General features: G+C 50.2%; 1 protein-coding gene across 1 annotated transcript; it reads right to left on the bottom strand.

The window, feature by feature from the left end:
• Window positions 1–432: 432 nt before the first annotated feature.
• Window positions 433–19,865, bottom strand: CPA5 (carboxypeptidase A5). The gene is given in 11 exon segments (XM_007469715.1): window positions 433–620; window positions 1,108–1,192; window positions 1,447–1,646; window positions 4,950–5,040; window positions 5,487–5,597; window positions 5,953–6,054; window positions 7,273–7,374; window positions 8,749–8,847; window positions 17,371–17,505; window positions 18,504–18,585; window positions 19,750–19,865. Coding segments are annotated over 11 exon segments (1,311 nt in total).
• Window positions 19,866–20,100: the final 235 nt, after the last annotated feature.

Raw genomic sequence — 20,100 nt, 5'->3', positions numbered from 1 at the left:
CCCTCGCTCCAGGTGCCAGAAACACCACCACTGGAGATCCACTCCCTCAGATCAAATACTGTCCCCTCCAGGCTCATCTTAAAATGTAAATACCAAAGGGACAGTGCGTGTATTAGTTGCTCCAGGGGATGTGCTATCTGTTCTGGGCCCCGAGAACATTTCAAGAGGAGAAAAGGGAAGGGCTGCTAGTCCCCCTGTCTGCCTGGATACCTGAGGAATGAAGAGGCATTTCCAAGGCCCCTGTCCCCTCCTCAATGCTGAGCCCAAAGGGGTGGCAGTCAGTGCCAGAAGCCACCAAGCCTCTTCAAACTTGTTTTTATTTCCTAAGGAGTCAGGGCAGGGGTGGGGAAGGGATCCATAACTTGGGTTTCAGGAGGAGCCCAGGTCTTGGGAAAGAAGACAAACCCTCTGGCTCTGCCCTCAGCAGTACTGTCAGTAGGGGTGATTAAGCGTGTGCTCCATGATGGTCCGAATGGCCATCCACGTCTCCTGGGCTGTGGGGATAATCTGTGTGGCTGGCAGCAGGAAGCCATAGGGCCCCGTGTCACGGAGCTCGAAGGTGAAGGAGTACCTGATGCCACTGTCATAGGCCCAGTCGACAGTGATACCACTGGCCACATCTGGATACAAAAGGGCAAAGAAATGCCCCCAAAAGGAAGAACAGGGTGTGGTCACATGGTACAGAGGCATCCTGAGAGGACAGTGGGCCCTGGGGTTCAAACTCCCACCCATTCCAGACCACACCAAGCTTCCTGGCCCAGGCCTCAACCTGGGCCATACGCTGCTCACCCAGCCCAATCTCTGCCCTGGCAAAAAGAAAGCTTCTGGAGGCCACCAGACTTGGGATATTTACCCTCAAAGAACACTGCAGTAACCCAGGCATTGGGATATAGGCACTAATTAATGCTGCAAAGAAACAGGTGTCTGTGTCTGGGTACCACCATTCACCCTTCTATTCAAATGTGGAAATCAGCTCTGGCCCAGCCCAGCTAGATCTATGGCACAACCCTGTGGCCAACCAGGCCTGCCAGTCAGCGCTTGCACCTGGCCCGACCCTAGGTGGATGTGGTGCCTGAAGCAGCAACAGACAAGGGAAGGCTTACTCACAGAGGGTGGTGCTGATGCTGCCATAAATGTACTCGATCCCATGAACCTCATACAGGGCCTGCACTGCATCCTTGGCAAGACTGTACTGCAAGATTAAATCCAGAGAGTGAGATGCCGGCACTCCCCACACTCCCACACCCTCACCAGCTGCTGAGAAGCAGGGACTTCAGAGTCTTGGAAGTTGAACATGTAGATGGCTCTTGTGAGAAGGAAGCACAGCACCTCCAGTTTTGAACTTGATCACATGTGAGAACAAGTCCCCCCACCCCCACTCCCTACCATGGGGCCTGTTGGGAGTCTGCTCGATGCCTCCCCCAAGCCCTAAGCAGCCAATCTCACCAACTCTTCCTGGTTTGAAACAGGCTCCAGAGAGTGGCCATAGGGGTACATGAGCATCTGAGAGTAGCTGTGGATGGAGATCAGAGCCTTGATGTTCCCGTGGGACGTGATGAAGTCCACAATGGCAGCCACTTCTGGCTCTGACTGAGGGGAGGGCCCATGATAAGTCTCTGAGCAGGGGTTGTTGTTAGAACCATTTCCTGGAAGTAGAATCAAAGCACCCAAAGTGTTCAAATTCCCAGGCTTGGGAAAGACACTTAGTGCTCACAAAATATACTGTACTCCTCTACATTCCCTAGCCTCTTTTGCAGTTTGGTTGAGGTCATGTGACTATTTTTGACCAATGAGAATGTGAGCAGTGATGATGTGTCACTTCTAGTTGGAGGCTAAGAGCAAGTGCGACTTCTCAACACTCCCTTCTGTCTGTGTGCTTGAAGGAAAAAACTCTAAATGGAGAAGTGTCCTGGATCCCTCTGTCACCAGTGGAAGAAAGCTGTCAAGGAGGGTCACCTACCCACATTGGACTTTGTATGCATGAAAAATAAATTTTTATTGTGTTAAGCCACTGAGATTTGGAGGGATATTTGTTACTGCTTCATACCCTAGTCTAGTACATCAGAGGAGTGTTGCCACACCATGACTCAGCAGCTCTGTGGCCCTGTAGGGAGCTCCCTTGGTTTGTCCTTTGGTTAAGTCCTGACTGTGGTTCCATTAGAAAGACAGGCCTGCCTCAGCAGTTGCCAGTAGGTCTCCAACCTGGCCTCCCCTATGAGCAGTGACCCCTTTGAGCTGATCCTTCTCTGCTGACCCTCCACTGCCATGGGAAAGGCCTGGGTCAGTTAAGCGCTCAGACTTATTGTCTGCTCAAGCTTTGCCACAGCCATAGCCCAAGAACAGCATGAACTTGGAGGAAAAGAGAGACTAGATCACTATAGTTGCCCAAGGCTGGTCTGGGAACCACAGATGCAAAGAGTCTTTGAAAATTCTTCCTGGGGACCTAAGCTGGAGAGATGAGGGCAGAGAGCAGCTGTGCTTCTATTTTGTTCACAAGTTTAATTTGTTCCCATCTCCTACTAGACTCTTTGCTCCCCATCTCTTTTCTTCCTCTTCTGTTTTCCTCCCCTCCCCAAGGGCCATGTCATGGAGGGCTAGGCTGGGCTGGCCACGATTTGTGGGTTAGGAACACAACTGGAAAGAGCATCCCAGGTCCTGCTCTCACTCCTCCTCCCTGAAATGACTGCACAGAAGCCCAGTCAGAGGCCAGAGATTGCCCCAACTTCTGAAGCCTCCTGAGGATGCCAGAGCACCCCTCAGGGCAGTGAGTTGGCCGGAGAGCTGGGAGGCTTGCCCACCAGTTCAGATGCTGCTCTAGGACTGCAGCAAACAGGTCCTCCCCAAGGGTGCAGGTGAGGGCAGCGGGGTGGGAGGGATGATCTACAGATTACTCTTTACGCAGCAATTAAATTAAGGCAATAATAAAACCACAAACAAAATCTTCCCCCGAGTCACTAACCAGACACTCGCTATTTCTGGCCACAGGCAGGCCCAGAAGCAATTCTGTCACCTGGGAGCACATCTCTTCTTGGTCTTTGGGTCCTTGCCTAGGGCAAGGACTGACCCTGGTTAGAAGGGGATGTGCCTGCAGGAAACGAGGGGGTAGGAGCAGCCTCACAGGCTGGAGCTGGCCCAGCTAACAGTGGCCCTGTTTGTTGTGTCTGCTGGGAGCCTCTGCACCTGCTACACTTGATGAATGACAAATAGCAACAGATGAGCAGAGCAAGGGAGGCTGCAAGCTTTGTCTGCATTTGCAGCCCACGCATGGAAAGTGGTTCCCCTGCCAACGACCAGGTGGCTTTGCCCAAATATGGAGAAACACTTCAGGCCGTTAGTTCTGGTTTGAGCTAGTCAGAATCAACTAATCTTCCCCTGACCAAATGGGAATTAGCTGTCTGCCTCTGACATTCACAGTCAAAGTCCTCTGAGCCTGCCTGTTTCACAAGTACCTGCTAATGGATTCATTAGCTATTTATTTTTCCTTCTCTAAAAATGTAATTTGTAGCAAGGGGAACTCACTGGAAGGACATGGTAAATTATTAAAAGCAGTAATCTTTGGGCAGGGGGATTATGGGAGCTTTTTGTCCCCTCTGGGCTTTTTTCCCACATATTTTTTTTTACATTGTGTATATATATATACTGATTTTTTTTCCTGTGGTGAAACTCACAAAAGTTATTTTCTTTAAGAGGTAATTTGTCTTTCTTCTAGCCAGTCTGTCTCAGGGTACGTGGGCACTCCCTTCAGCCAGTTCTGATGGGCCCACGTGGATGCCCTCTTGGGGGCAGACGTCTGGTTATTTGGAGGTGGAAACACCTAATTTTATGTGGCTGTGTTCCCTTACACAAGCAGCTAAAACACAGCCCCAGACTCTCAGGCAACCCCTACACTGTGGGCTGGTGGCCTCGCTCTGTATGCTTCAGAGCTGTCCTTATTTTTCAATGAGAACAGACTCAAATCAGATTTTCAAAGCAATGGGCATCCAGATCTAGAATGTTCTATCTCGTGGGCTTGACCTCCCATCTGCAGGTCTGCTTTTCAACAGCATGGCGAGGGGGTAGGAGCAGCCAACAGCATGGCATCGTCTCCTGTGGAGCCAAACCCTGATTCCCCAGTATAGTGTGGGAGCAATATCTGGGGGCTGAGGGCTGTACCCATACACCCCTCTGTTTTGGAGACTTTCCTGGTTAGACCCAGAACCCCAACCATCAAATTGCTGCATTCCCAGGGTCCACATACTCATCTCTGGGCTTTCTGGAAGCCTCAGTTTCCCCATCTAGTCCCTAAGCCCCTTGCGTGGCAAGGGAGATAATCAGGAAGAACACCAAGGGAACTCAGAAGGAAGCTGCCTACCCCTCCCTTGAAGGATACAACCCTGCAGGTAAACAACAGTCCAACAGCCCAGGGTCACAAAGTAATTGGGTCAAAAATAAAAGCCAGGCTCAAGCCAGTGTTAATGATAAGGAACTAGCTTATTCTATGTTTAAACCTTTGTTCTGGCCTCCCCAGAGGGCAAAATTTGGGTCACAGGTCTCAGGGAATGAATTTGGAGGCATTTTCTTATGGCATGCTCCATTCAAGGAAGGGCTAGAGATATTTGGGTGGGGCACCACAAATTCTGGGTTTTGAACAATGAGCAAGACTACTTTGGACCTCCTTAAGCCTTTCTCTGCCATATTTAGGATCTGACCCTTGCAGTTAGTCCCCAGGCAAGGAGCTGTTTCCCATGAAGGCTTAGTATATGAATACATTTAACAGACATATGCAACCTCTCCCCATACCTCACGGCCAATCCTAGGCATGTGCCTGCCTGTCCCTGGCCATGACTCACTTGCATTAGCTAACTGCTTTGCCTCCCCAGTTATGAGTCAACATAATCTGACTGTGTGGGAGACGTGCCAGGAACCAAGTCCTCTCCAGCCCTGCCCCCGGGTGCAGCAGACTGCAGTACCTCCAAAGCCTGACTTCCAGTTCCTGTTAAGATCCACACCAATGCAGAAGATTCAGGGTCTGCTGGACTTGTTCTTCCACCACAAGCGGTTCTGAAAAAGCGCGGGGCAGGTGACCTCATTCACTGGGCCCATTCCTGGGTGGGAGCCTCTGACATCCTGGTCTAGGAAGCGGGGTCCGGCGGGCCAGGGAGGGGCAAAAGGAAGGAATCTCTAGGGCAGGATGAGGCTGGCATGGGGCTGGGCCAAGGCTGCAGATCAGATGCTTTGTGGTTAAACCTGGGGTATTATGAGGTTAAACATGGGTATGGAGAGAGGCCCAAGCACAGTCAATCAACAGTGGCAGCAAGAGGGAGGCTGAAGGGCAAGAGCTGCAGCTACAGTATCTGAGCCTGCCTCAGTAAGACTCTGCAAGGAGCCCCCGCGGGGCCTGCCCCTAGGGAACCTCAGCCAAGCATTCCAAAGCCACGGTGACCTTTCCTCCATTCCCCCAGAGCTGACCCCTGATCCTTGACCCCCTCCCTCTCAGGTACTCTCACCATGCTGTGGGTATAAGCCAACCCGTCAGGATTGGAGACAATCTCCATAAAGATGTCCATGGCATTCAGTACGTCTGTCACGATGCGGTCTTTGCCATATTCATTGACAATCTGCAAGCAAGGGCAGGGTGGGGACAGGGTGAGGAACAGGAGGCCCTGCTGGGCTCTCCTCCGAAGCAGAGCAGGACATCTGTACAGCCAGTGGCTGCAGGCAGGGGTGGCATCAGTCATCAGGTTCAGCCTTGTGCAGAACCAAAGGCTTGGATTTTAAACAACTAGAAGGCAGAGGACAGCTGGGGGCTCTGTGCTGCAAAAGGCCAGAGCACATGGCAGCTGTTCCATAGGGCAGGAGCGTAGACAGGCCCCCGGGTTAGGAGAACCACGAATTAAGTTTTCCACTGGAGGTGCCCTTAAATAGTTGAGCAGCCCCCACTCCCCCAGCCCAGCCCCCATGGTCCGTGCTGACCTTCCTGGCAGTCCAGATGCCAGTGGCATGGGTGATCCACTCCCGGGAGTGGATTCCAGTGTCAATCCAGATGGCTGGGCGCTGCGAACCTCTACTGCTGAACTGGGGAAAAACACCGGACCCCATACAAGTTTGAACCAAAACAGCTACAGGGCTGTCCCTAGACTGCCTGGAAGGAGGCCTCAGACGTATCCTCACTGCCTGGAGCGGCCCCATGTTCCTGAGAGGGGGGCTGTAGGTGGAGGTACCTGTGCATGAGCCCATAGAAAGTACACACATGTGGGGGTGCCCTGGAGACACAGTGATGCTCTTGGAGAGCAAAGTGATCCAGCCAGAGGCACAGAATTTCCCAAGTTTGAAAGTATTTTAGACTAGTGCTTCTCAAACTTTGAGGGGCACATGAATCCTCCGGGGAGCTCAGTAAAATGCAGATTCTGATTCAGTAGATCTGGAAAGGGGTGTGTGGCTGGGAGTTTCTAACAAGCTCCCAGGAATGCTGCTGCTCCTGGTCCAAGGACAGCACTGAGTAGCAACGTCTTAGCATTAAAGGGGGAACACAGACAGCCCTTAAGGGAAATCAAAGCAGGCACAGGCGAAGTCAGGTCCCGAGCTAGATGAGACCACTTGACCCTTCAGAAGAGTTCCCCAGGGCATTGTTGAGGACTGCAGTGCCTGTCTTCTCTGAGAGCTGGATGTCAAATGCCCTGCGTGGTCCACGCTCCTGAGTGCCCTTTAGGGCACACACAAAGAATCATTTTCCCGTAGGCTCCACACTCTCACCCATCCTGCCTCCTTCATGGCCAAGGGCACTGCTGCTGCCAAGTTTACTAGAGCTCTGTTTCCAGTGGCCCCTGTGAAGGGCTGAAAGGTTTCCTCATAGACTCAGGCCTATCTGTGGGGCTGCCTGAGCCAGATGACTTCAGTTGTTGTAAATGAAGCCTCTGGGTACCGCTCTTGCCATTGAACAGCGCTCTTCCCATTGAACAGATGAAGCAACTGAGGTAACAGGAAGAATGCTGACTCACTCACACTCACATCCCAAGTCCAAGGTGATGACTGCCACTCTGCAGTTCCATCTCCTTAGCAACCCTCCCACCAGATTCCTGACCCAGACATGCCAGGTCACTGCACTACCACCTGTCCACACCTACAAGGGTGGGTCCCTGAACACCACCATCCCAAAGCTTGTGGGTCACCTCGGGACAAGAGTGTACACATCTCTCTCTCTAAAACTCCCACCCAGCCACAACCCCATATGAGCTCAACTTATGCCAGAGGCACTCACTGTACAGTCTAGTGGTCAACACTGCTAGCTTTTACCTTCAGAACAAGAATGGGCCGATTTTCAAAGCTGTGGCCAATCTGAATTTTTGAGAGAATATCTGAATGATCAGTTACAAAGTTGTCGATCCAGGTATATATCTGAAAGGAATGAAGTTTCTCAGATGGGCAGTTAAGCAGGGAGGGGGCAAATCCCAGGATCTCTCTGAGTATTCTCCTTGTCCCATCCCACCCTCTTTAATGCTTTCCCACCTCCCTTGAGGATCTAAAAGTATCACAAAAATCAAAGACTACCTTGGGTCTAAGGCAGGAGCTGTGGTTAGCCTGGATTCCCAGGCTGTTCCTAAGCCTTGCCTGGAAGAGCAGCATGTGCTGCGCCTACTCAGTCCCCAGGGTCGGCCTGCACGGCTCTCTCTGGTTGGAGGTTTCTCTTGTTTCCATTTTATTGGCCCATTCAATCCATTTGACAGATCTCAGTCCTTGCAGTGTTGTTTTTAGTCATCCTGACCCTTTTAGATTCTAAGCCACTTGAAGGCAGGATTATTTATCTCTGACATCAGTAAATACTGATGGAATATACTAATTCATTCTCTTATTCTTCCAATATATAATTAAATTAACAAATATACGAAAGAAAATGGATCCTCTATTAATGGACTTCATGAAATGGGGAGAGTGATAATGATAATAATAGATGGACAATATCAATAATGTCATCCTTTACATGGAAATAGGATGTGTGCCTAGAGTTTCTTTCTTTTTTTTTTTTTTTTTTTTTTTTTTTTTGAGGTACGCGGGCCTCTCTCTGTTGTGGCCTCTCCCATTGCGGAGCACAGGCTCCGGACACGCAGGCTCAGCGGCCAGGACTCACGGGCCTAGCCGCTCCGCGGCATGTGGGATCTTCCCGGACCGGGGCACGAACCCGTGTCCCCTGCATCGGCAGGTGGATAGAGTTTCTTTCTTGACTGGGCGTCTCTATGCTTTTCTTGCATATTCTACTTTTATAAACAAGTCACAATCAGTCATGCCTGCCCTCAATGGCTGTAACTGTAATCATAAATTTTCTCCAGCTGAACGCAACTCTTTAATTCTACAAAATGGCTCTCTAACATGCCTAGCTTCCTGTTCCTCTATGCTCTAGTACTCACAGCTGGGGTCACTTAACACAGGAATGGTCGTTCAGAGGTTAAGACCCCTGGATCCCTAGCCAGAATGTCAGATAGGAAGGTGCCTCTATCTGCTCTGTTCTGGCCGGTGCTGGATCCCTGCTCTAGTGTTCCACCTTGCAGACCCATTACCCCAGTCCCACGCCTGCTCTGGACCAGGCCACAGTCCCCTCTATCTGAATCCTGGCTTCTGGACCTCCTTGAGCCGTCTACCTCCTGTCGCCCAGTGTGTGCTCTGCACTCCCCAAGCGTCAGCTCACAGTCTCCTGTAGACCCCAGAGTCCTGAGGCTGGAGACCCTGAGGGCTCAAGAGGACAACAGAGTCCAGAGCCTGACCCGGCAGACCCACCTCCTCCAGGGTGTGATACAAGGAGTAACTGAGGCTACTGGTGCTGCGCTCCAGCCGGCGGGATTTCGCCATGGCTTCTCTCTCCTCGTCCAGCAGCACCTAGGAAGGGAAGAGGAGCCTGGGCCAGGCATGTCTCTTCTGAGCCCTGCCTCAGCTGGCTGCACAAACACAGCATCGACATGTGAGAATGAGCTGCTGTGAGTGTGAACTGCGCAAAACGAGGAGATGCCAGGTTGCTGGGTGATTCTTCCGCTTGGCAAGCTGGCATTCATGCTGCCATTTCCCAGATGAGCACAGGACAAGGAGTCTGGAGAACTTGGTTCTAAGTGTGCCATTGCCACTAACTTGCTGTGGAACCTTGATCTTGGTTTCCTCAGCTTTAAAATTGGGACTTGCCTTGCCCATCTCAAAAGGATAAAATGTAATAAAAGATATAAAAGTGTCTTGGAAAAGATGCTCATGGTCTACTGCCAACATTGCTTTTGTCCTCTGTGAACACTCTGTTGAGCCAAAGCCCAAGCTGAACTATGTACACTGACCCCTGGGGGAGCAGAGGGCTCCCCTGACCCACAGCATGCACTCTGCCCCAGGAAGTAGCCCAGGCAGTTGATGTCCAAGCCATTCGAAAAGCCAGTCCAAATCATTATAATTAATGTGCCAACAGTCTGTCACTCACTTTCTTAACTGCCTCTTAAACACAAGTACAGGTGAGCCAAAGTAATGTCCTTCCTTGAGTGGCACACAATCCTCAAGTGGTACTTCCCACAGAGAGGGCAGTATAGTGCCTGGGTTGAACTGACCTCCCACATCATCCTGGGGCATTTTTCCCAGCTCGGGACTCAGTGAGGTGGGCAGGTGCCCTTCACCCTAAGCTCATACCCTTACATTGACAGCCAGGGACCAAAGCACCCCAGGACTCAGCCCTGCCTGTGCAGCATGGGAGGTGCCTGGGCCCCTTTGCCACAGGGGTGCTGGGAAAGCAGAGGCCATCAACCCAGAGTCACTCTGGTTTGCAGCTCTGGGTCACAAGTAAATCCTGATAATGCCTTGCTTCAGGCCAGAGTCTTTTAGTTTAACCAAGCATCTGTATACTCATCATCTGGGTTGATCTGGTCGGATGACCTGATGACAGGGCAAGAATTAACTATTCATGTTTTAGAGAAAAAGCAAATTAGAGAGGTAAAGAGACTTAATAGCAAAGCTAACTAGGGGCAGAGGTGAGACAAAAACCCAGATATCCTAGTTTCTAACATTATGTTCCTTAAGGCCAGCTAGCTATCAAAACTAAAAGCTAATAAGAATCTCACACACACACACACACACACACGTCTATGTGTGTGTGTGTGTGTGTGTGTGTGTGTGTGTGTACATAGAGAGAGAAAGAGTAAGCACACATATAAAATATGAACAACAGGTGAAAAGTCCATCATACTATTCTTGTAATTTAAAAATGCTTTAAAATAATGGAAAGGCAATACCCCAAGCATAGGAAAACAACACAGTAAAATGTCAAAAAACCAAAAAAAACAAAATGCTAACATGCCTGTTAGGAGAGAAAGATTATGATTTCAAGCAATTTTTTCTTTTCTCTATTTTTGCATTTTGGCAACGTGCTCACACTACTTCGATAAGGAAAATCTCCTAAATGAATAAATAATACTAAAACAAAGACAAAACACCCAAATGGCTAAAAATAAAGCAGCAGCCATGGCGCCTTCAGTCCCAGGGCTGGAAGAGACACTCCCGCCTCCGCCCCACTGCAGCCGAGGCCACTATCAGATGACACACTCACCCCATCGCCCCTGTCAGCTTGCTCACAACCCTCAAGTTCACAGATTTTTAAATGGGAGTGGAAGTCAATGTTTGGGGCTCATTTCATTCTCTTTTTGAGCACCAACTACACGCTAGGCATTTGTAATTGCAATGTTCTCTAGCTGAACTCGCTGGGCTGGGGACGTTCCCACTTGGGCAAACCTGGGATTGCTGGTTTAGTTAGAGATGGCTGGAGGAGCCCTGATCCTCACTGGCACAAGCACCAGCCTGGGAAGCTCTAACAAAGGAAATTTGTCTTCTTCCCAGAAAATCAACGGAAATCTCAGCAGCCTCCATGACCAATGTGTGTCCCTCACTGTGGGCCGGGCATGACCAGCTGCAGTGAGCAGCTGCAGAGCAGAGAGCAGGTCAGGCCAACGCACCCGGAGTCAGGGCCCCAACGCCGTAAAGTTAAAGGGCCCATACATCTAACTTCCTAGGGATGGAGGTGGTGAGTGAAGGTGGAGGAGAGGGAAGAAAAATTGGGAAGATAGGACCTGAGGACCCAGTTCTTTCCCCACAGCTCAGGGACACCCACAGGAAGAGAGTTCCCATAAGGCTGTCCTTTGTTCCACACGACAGCTTGGAGGCAAATGGGAAGTCGGCACTAAACTGCAAATAACTTTCCAAACACGCTCACAGCCTTGTGAATGGATATGACACCAGCTTACAAATTGGGAATGCTCAGCCCTCACAGCTGGGCCCTTGATTCCAGGAACATTAATCTACCCTGGCCTGAAGAATACGCAGATGTTTGCTCCCTTCACAGGGCTGAGGTAAGGGGATGGGAGAACTAAGAATGCAGACTTGCCGCAGGCTTGCCTAATTACAGCCCTGTCAGGCTTCTCAGAGAAAAAAAAGACTCAGAAGTAAGCCATTTGCCTCCCTGGAAGCCGTAAGCTGACAGGGAAAGTAATACCTCGGTGTAAATTAATTTATGACAGGAGCAAGGAAGGATGGGGACATTAAGAACAGCACCTCCAAGATGGGGGGCTGGGGGACCGTGGGCCCCAATGGTGAAGATGATGCCTGAGGGGAATCTGCATTCACAGCTCACTCCAACCACAGACGTAAAATGGACGAAGTTCACAGAAACAGTGGTGGCGGGCAGGAGATGGGCTCTAATGTCCGCTCTGTGAGGAGGGCAGTCACTTCTTCTCATGCATCCCTGGCCTCCTCTTCCAGGCCTAACGTTTGCAGTAGCAGCTGCATGGCCGGTGGCAGTTACAGTCCATGCCTACGTTTGGATGGCGGGTGAGGGGGTACATATCTGGGGCTGTTAGAATGGACCCCTCAGAATTCAAGACAGAACCGGGGCTTCCCTGCCCAAAAGGCAAAGCTAAAACGCCATACGAACAACGACACTGCTTGAGAAGGCAGACAGCACAAGAGTAAAGGGTCCAGGGCCTGGAGTCAGGCTGTCTCAGATTAAATCCTGCCGTTGTCACTAACTTGGGCAAATTACAAAGTTCTCTGTGCCTCAGTCTCATAAATTAGGAAATTCTCTGCACATTCATAAAATGGGGGTCATGTTACCATATACTTTCACACATACTTGAAGTGTTCTTGTGAGGACTAGAAGGGTGAATACATGTAAAATGTTTAGAACACTGCCTAGCATGCAGTAAATGCCAGCTATGATGATGATGACAATGACAGGACAACAACAGTAACTCTTGGGTGACTCCAGGACTCTGGTGGAATAATCATTACAGGGCATGACCAGGAAATCTGGGTTCCTCCAGGGAGAAGTGGTGTCTGCAGGACTTGGACAGCAGGTGACCCCCATTAGTGGTCACTTGGGTGAGTCAGGCAGCCCCTGCCCCTCCCTGGGACCAAGAGAGGGGCCTAGTCCTTCTGTTGTCCCTGTCTCCCAACCCCTACCCCCATCCCTCCTCAGCCCGCTATCCCCATGCAGCCAGACTCTGGCTCTCCCTCAGGGCCTTACCCATGATTCCTTCCTTTCCTCGCCTATTCCTGTCTTCCTCTCCTCTTTAGAGCTGCCGCCCAGCCAACACCTTTCCCACTTTTTAATCTCTTCTACCCAACAGACCAGTGTTTGTGAAGCACACACTGGGCACTAAAGATATGGCAGCCAACAAAACAAAATTGCCTGCCCTCATGGAGCTTACAGTCTGGTAGGGGAGACAGACAACAGACAAGACAAATAAGTAAATCATATAGGATATTAGAAGGCTGTAGGTGCCAAGGAGAAAAGTGAGGGCGGGAACTGGGGGAGTGTGGGAGGAGAAGGGTACAACTTAAAATAGGGTGAAAAGTTGATACGTGAATCAAGTATTGAAAGTAGTGTGGGAATAAGCCATGCCGATATCTGTAGAAGCAGCATTCCAGCTACAAGGACCAGCAAGTGCAAAGGCCCTGAGGTATGATCCTAGTCAAGGGCACTGAAGCAGGAATAGGTCAGGCAAGCTGGAGGAACATCAAGCAGGTTCCAGTGCCTGGAGCAGAGTGAGCAAGGGGAGAATGGCCAGTGATGTGGGGTGGGGCTTGCATCGTGTAGAGCCTTACAGCAGTCTTAAGGACTTTGGGTTTTACTCTGAATGAGGTGGGGAGACACTGAGGGTTTTAAGCAGAGGAGTGACATAATAGGACTTGCATATTTTTAAAGGTCACCTCTGCTGTTTTGAGGCTAGGCAATAAGGAGGAAAGGGTGGAATCAGGGAGAACCATTAGGAAACAACCAGAATAATCCAGGTGAAGGCTGATGGGGTGTCGACTCATGGTGATAGAATAGGATGTGGTAAGATATATTTTGAAGGGAGAGCTGGTAGGATTTGCTAATGGACTCTCTGTGGGATGTGAGAAAAGAGTCAAGGATGACTCCAGGTTTCTTGTCTGAGTGACGGGAGGATGGCACTGCCATTTCCTGAGTTGGGGAAGGCTATGGAGGAGCAGGCCAGGGAGTGGCCAGAGGAGCTAGGTTTGTACCTGTGAAGTTTGCTATGCCCATTAGACACCTAGGTGGAAATGCCAAGTAGATGGTCAGATACGTCAGTCTGGAGTTCAGGTCGGATATCTAAGTCTGGCTGGAGCTATAAATATGGGAGTATTCAGGAGGTTGAAGGTATTCAGTGCCATGATCCTGGATGAGGGGATAGAGGAGAGGTCAAAGGACAGAGCTGGGAAACAGGGAAACAACATGCAAAGGAGCAGCCAGTAAGAAGGGACAACCAGGAGAGTGTAGTGTTGTGGAAGCCAGAAGGAGAGACGTGTTCCAGAGAGGAGAGAGTGACCAGTCAGGCTGAAAGATGAAAGAACAGGACACTGCACTCAGAGCTGACTGCTGAGTTGGACCTAGGAGCTGTGTGACATTGTCAAGGGCAGTTGAGGTGAAGCAGGCGGTGGACAGTCCACCCGAGGAGAGGGATGGAGATGGTAAGTACAGTCAATATTTCCAGGAATTTTGCTCTATGAGGAAGAGGAGAAATGGGGTGATAGCTGGAGATGGGGGAGAGGATCAAGAGAGGACCTTTTTAAGCTGAGAGAAATAACTCTATATTTGTGTGCTAATGGGAATGACCCAGGAGAGAGGGGAAAACTGGCGAAGCAGTATTTACACTAAATTGTATTTTGCTCTAGAGCGTGCTCGGAGCATATGGGTGATTTTTGTTTTCTCCTTTGTGCTTTCCCCTATTTTCCAAATTATCTACCATGAATATTTATTAATTTTGTAATCAGAAAAAAGCCATTAAAATCCACAGAGCTGATTGCTCAAGTGAAGCTTTTCCATGGTGACTCATCCCAGGGAAAAAAAAGAAACAAAACCGAAGGGCTGAAAAGAATGAGGAGGTGAAGAAAAATTAAATGCAAATACAGCTCACTCAGAATCAGATAATTTCTTCCCTGGCCCACTGCAATTTCCTCACCACCCTCCTGTCTGTCAGTCTCTCCCTGTTCCTGTCCCCACCTCAACATTGTCAACATTGTCACTGTCAGAGGGATTTTTCTTAAAATGCAAATCTGATCATGTCAGAGCCCTCCGATGGCTCCCCCACGCTTTTTGGGATTTTATCTTGACTTGTTCACCTGGTGGAGGATGCCCTTTGTGCTCTGGTCTGGCCTCAGTGCCAATCATAGGCCCCTTCCCCTCCCCGGCCCCCCTTCTCCTGCTCTTCAGCCACACCGTAATTACCGCCTTCTCGGGGCCTCAGAGCGACATGCAGTGCCTTTTGTACTCGCTCCCATAGCAACCTGCTTCACTCCATCAGCGCATCATCCACTCCATTGTAATCACTGATTTACTCCCCTCAACTCTCCCATCCCCACAGCACTCAAGCGCCCCTGGATCCAGTGACTAGATTTTTTTATCTTTGTTTTTCCAGTGCCTTGCCCAATACCTGGCACACAGTAGGTATCTCTTTATCTGTGGGTGGAATGAATAAGCAGATCTCAAGCATCCCTCTGATCACAAGGCAGGAGTGGCAGGGGGGCACTTCTCTTCCTCAAAATTCTCCAGCGCATCTGGCCAAAGTAAAAGCTGGCACCAAGGTTTTTCACACTTTCTCTCAGCCTGGTACTATCAAGCAAGCATACTCTCTCCTCTTCCCTCTCCTTCTCATGTCCATTAAGTTAACTAACATTTACTAAGCCCCGCCTTAGTGGCAGGCCCTATGGTAGGTGCTGGGAATATAAAGATAGATAAGGCAAATGATTCTGTACCTTGAGGGGCTCAGGAGAGGGGGCTCTGGAGACAAAGACCAGCATATTAGCCAGGTCTCTCTCCGGGCATGCTCCTCCTGAACCTGCCAACAGAGCGATTCATTCAGCACACAGTGGTTGAGGGCCCACCATGCAGGAGACACTATGCCAGACACTGGGGTGAGGTGATCCAGAAGACAGAAGGCAACCAGGTCTGTGTGTCAATAACTAAAACATGAGACTGGAGGCCAACAACCTGAGTGGTGCAAAGCCCTTCCCTCCTGTTAGCACCTCTGAGCTTCCCTCCTCCTAGACACCTTCCCCCATCATCACCACAAATCAACTCAACACAGCAGCCTCCTCCCAGCCCCAGCTCCCTGGGAGCCAAAATGTGATCTCAAGTATAACAATCAGAGCTTGATGAGCTGCCAACAGAGCAAGTTGTTGGTGAAAATCCTGCCAGACTGGGTTAGGGCCCGGAGTCAATGGCATTTTACTGAGAGGGCGTGAAAAGCTCCCCATTTCCAACCAGCAAAGGGAATCCAGGGGCCGGGGATGACAGGAGAGGACAGTTCCAGAGGAGCCGGTGAAGCAGGGGAGACTCACAGGTGCCTCTGGGTCCATTCCTGATATGCAGAAACCAACAGAAAAATGTCAGAGACCTCTTCGTATCTGTTTGCTAAATGCTGCAGGGTCTCCAGGGCAGGACAGAAACAGGGAAATGCAAACTTCAAAATGCAGGCAAGGGTGAAAAATGAGAATTGAGCACTAAGTCTTTTGATGTGGTAGCCTCTCTTGTCTGTGGGAGTTTCCCCATTTTTGTTTGTGGGGGATTTAATTAGGGAAATGTTGAGCGGGAAACAGATGTGCCTGAGGAGGAAGATAGGTCTTTGAATGGACCGCAGTGCCCCAGGCCCGTGCTTACAGGGGAAGGAATACACCTAATGGTATGTGATGTCAAGTGTGTGCGCTCTGGGGACTGTGTATTCCCACACGAAAAGCCCTTAGAGGAGATTAGCTGCAGCACAACGTTGCTGCGCAGGAATCTACGTGGATGCAAATCTACAGGTACATGACAGCGTCTGTGGAGGGGTGCAGCCAGAGAGGTCTAACCCAGTGATGCCCGAAAGAATCGATTTAGGAAAGAGACTCCTTGGGATACCCTTGAAAACAGAACAATTAAAATAGAATTTCACGACATTCAGAAAAGACGCTGTAAGGTGCAGCAACAAGTGAGGGCGGGTGCCTGGGATGAAGTCTCCCTTCGCTGTCCCCAAGGGCAGGCCTGCAGCTGCTTCTCCCAAAGATGTTCCTCTTGCAGAATCCTGCCTGGGAGAGGCCCCCAGTACTGAGAGCCCTGCAGTGGAGGCTTGGGGAGGGAAACCGCAGCAGGGCTCACACTCGGCTTCTCTCACCTCTTCCTGCCTCTCTGGAGTGAAGGAATCCCCTGCTATCAAATGGCTGAGACACAACAGGGACAGGAGGGAGCAGTCAGAAAAGCAAAAGGAGCCATCCAGAAGAGCTGCCTCCCTCCCCATGGTGCCTAGAGAAGACCTGAGCTATTTCCTCCTGTCTCCCTTCTCTCCCATCTCCTCCTTTGCCATGAACTACAAATTCCTCCATAAGAGGACACCACAAGTAATCTTAAAAATACAACAAACTAGTGAATATAACAAAAGAGAAGCAGACTCACAGGTATAGAGAACAAACTAGTGGTTACCAGTTGTGGGGGTGTGTGTGCAGAGTATAGGGGTGGGGGAGTGGGAGGTACAAACTGTTGGGTGCAAGTCAGGCTCAAGGACGTATTGTACAACACGGGGAATATAGCCAATATTTTGTTATAACTGTAAATGGAAAGTAACCTTTAAAATTGTATAAATTTTTTTTTAATTTTAATTAAAAAAAAAAAGAGGACTCCACAAGCTACCCTGCCATTACCATACTATGACTTATGAAGTCTGTCTTAGATTTAAATTTTCCTTGAGAAGTGTGAGGCTTCATTCTTTCCATGGTAGGTTCACAAAAATGCAGATGAAACTTCAGAAAGAAAATGTCCATTTTAGCCCTGGATGTTCTTTCTCCATGTTGGGCCCAAACCAAAACAGGATATGAAAGTGAGACCCCAGCCACAGCGCTGGGGCAGGACCTCACCTGGATGTCCTTTATCATGATGCTGTAAGCAAGGCTATGAGACTCCAGGTAAGCTTTGATGTCCTTCAGTTCAGAGAAAGGAACCCTCATATCCACAGGAAGGCTGGGCCTGGCTGGGCCACGCCAGAAGCCCACCTTGATCACAAAGGAGAAAAAAATGGGCATGTTTATCACACAATCCTGTAGGCACCCTGGAGGGCCAGATGTTCTTCTCTTATACAGTTGAAAGGGCCCCAGTTCCAAAATGAAACCCCTAAGGCAGAGCAGAAAGACAGGGACAAACAAAATCCCTAAGTCACTGAGTTTCCTTCCCTGATGTTAAGCACCTCATCTCCCAGCCTCATTCACACAATGTAACTTCGCCTGGATCCAAAGAGCCCAAAATAATTTCTAAAGGTGAGACGGCTCATCATCTGGGATGTTAACATGGACAAGGACCCTGGTGAGAAGAGGGAGACATCACTGCCCCTAAACCCCAAAGGGGTAGGAGAGGCCTGATCTGGATCCCTGTGCCATCTGACTGCCATGTCTATTTTTCAGTTTGTAAAATGGAGAGACTTATAAAGTTTTCTGAGTCCTGGTTGATAGGGGCACTCAAACGAATAGGAACGTGGGCTTTGGGCCACATCCAGAAATATCAGGTTGTTTCAACAGCCCTCAAAGAAAACCCTTCTATTATTGAAGAAAATGTTTTCCTTTGTGGAATACTTGCTGAGGACAAATGTTCTCAGAAACCAATGCTCAGGCTGACAGGGATGAACCCAAATAAAACACAGGTTTGCCAAGCTAAGCCATTGCAATTGGGAAACAGATGTGTCCAGTCTGCATGCTGCATGGCATACCACCCAGAGATACATGTACCTCTCATGTGTCTTCAGGACATTCCAGCCATTTTCAGAGCAGCCCCCCTACAAGACAGAGGGGAAAGCCAAGAAGGGCCACCCAACCTTCCAGGTGAGTGTTCCCAACCTCTTTTGAAGAGGAGGCACATTTGATTTTTCCACAGTGTTGTGATCTTTGGCAGACACACCCAGAGGGCAGGTTTGGGGTGGGGGAAGCAGGACACGGAGCCAAAGGTGCAGGCTGCTGTGAGGGAGGAGAGGACTCGTCCCCAAGCCCTGTGGAGTCCTCACCTTCTGGGGCTTCAGGCCCTCCAGATCCCTGAGAAGTGAAAGTTGCTTCTCATTTTTAGCCAGGACTCGAAGAACCTGGTCACTGGAAAGACACAGAGAGGGTGGAGGGAGCTGTTCAGAGGGATTCCTGGAAGACTGTGCTGCTTGGGAGAGGCAGAGTGGAAAAGAGGCCAGACTGCGGGGACCTGGCAGGACAGCTGGGAGGCTAGAGGACCCCTGAGCAGAAGGACTTGTAGCTCTGGAAAGCACGAAAGCCCTTTAGCCCAGGATCAGTGGTCTCTCCAGCCCCAAGGAGAGACCACCCAGGGGACTAAATATAAAAAAGTCTGTCAGTGCTGCTGATGAACCCAATGCTAAGACAGGGGAAACAGGATGGGAAAGGAATGTGGGGGATGGAGGAGGGAGGGAGAACAAAAGGAATAAAGGAGAGAAAGGAACAGACACAGGGAGTCGGGGGCACCAATGGTGGCCCCATGTGCTCTTCATAAAAGGGCCCAAGGCCATGTCTGCCCCCAGCCCCGTGCCCTCTCCTGCCTTCTCCCAAGAGCCGAAGGACATGGAAGAGATCAATCTCAAACTACCTCACAGGGGGAAGCTGAGCTCCTTCCTGTCCCTCCAGAGGGGTGGGGAGGTCATGTAACTGAGCAGCCTGCAGTGTGACCTCTGGGGTCTGAGCCTGGGATGGCGATGGCTCCCTCCCTGACCGGCTCTGACACCCTGGATGATGAACCCCCTCTCTAAGCTTGTGTCTCCTCTTCTCTACCATGGAAATACTATGGAGTGGTTACCTTGCGGGATCTTTGGAGAGCTAAGAAATCATGTCTGTAGAGAGTATATAATACTCATACTTATTTTTACTCAAAGGAAGACAATACCACACCCATACATTAGGAGTACATAGTCTTTGGGGGGGGTTATAACTTTTTCAAGAATTGGAGAAAAGTTACAAACACTTCCTCCAGAAAAAAAGTAGATACACAAAAAATTTTACATATGATTTCAGGGGGTTCTTGGAGCCCTGAAAGCTTACCCTTGGAGTCCAGACTAAGAACTCTAGGTTGGGGGAGGGACAATAAACAGCTGCGTGTCCTGCCCTCACACATGAAATTGAGAGGTGACAGAGTTGGAAGTGGGTTCAGGATGGGAACTCAAATCCTGAATCCCTTCACCTTGATCAGGTCCCACTGGGCCACCCGGTCACCTGGCTCCCAGCAATCCTCCCTCCCACTAAGGAGCAGCCACTCACCCTGTGAAATTCACTTGGCCCAAAGCTGCTGCCAGGACAAAGCTGCAGACCAGGAGCATCTGCCTGTCCACAGGGGACAGCCCTCGGCCCACACTTCCTCTGGGGAAGCCCTGCATGCTTCTTCCTCCAGGCGAACTTCAGGGGTTCTCCTGTGCACGGGCACAGGCCTCAGGACAGCAGATCACCTAAAGGCCGACAGGCCAGACCCGAGAATGTGCGTTAGGCTCTCTCTGGGAAGACCCTGCGTGGGATTCCCACACGCCAGGTCTTGGAGAGCTGGGGTGCCCCTCCCCACTTCTAGGTGAGTCTTCTCCTGAGAAGGGGAGGGGGGGAGGGAAAAAGGAAGACAAG

The sequence above is a fragment of the Lipotes vexillifer genome, unplaced genomic scaffold (genome assembly GCF_000442215.2).
Source record: "Lipotes vexillifer unplaced genomic scaffold, Lipotes_vexillifer_v1.1 scaffold1329, whole genome shotgun sequence".
Classification (NCBI taxonomy): Eukaryota; Metazoa; Chordata; class Mammalia; order Artiodactyla; family Lipotidae; genus Lipotes; species Lipotes vexillifer.
Note: the sequence above shows the minus strand (reverse complement) of the source record. Positions and strands in the feature narration are given on the sequence as shown.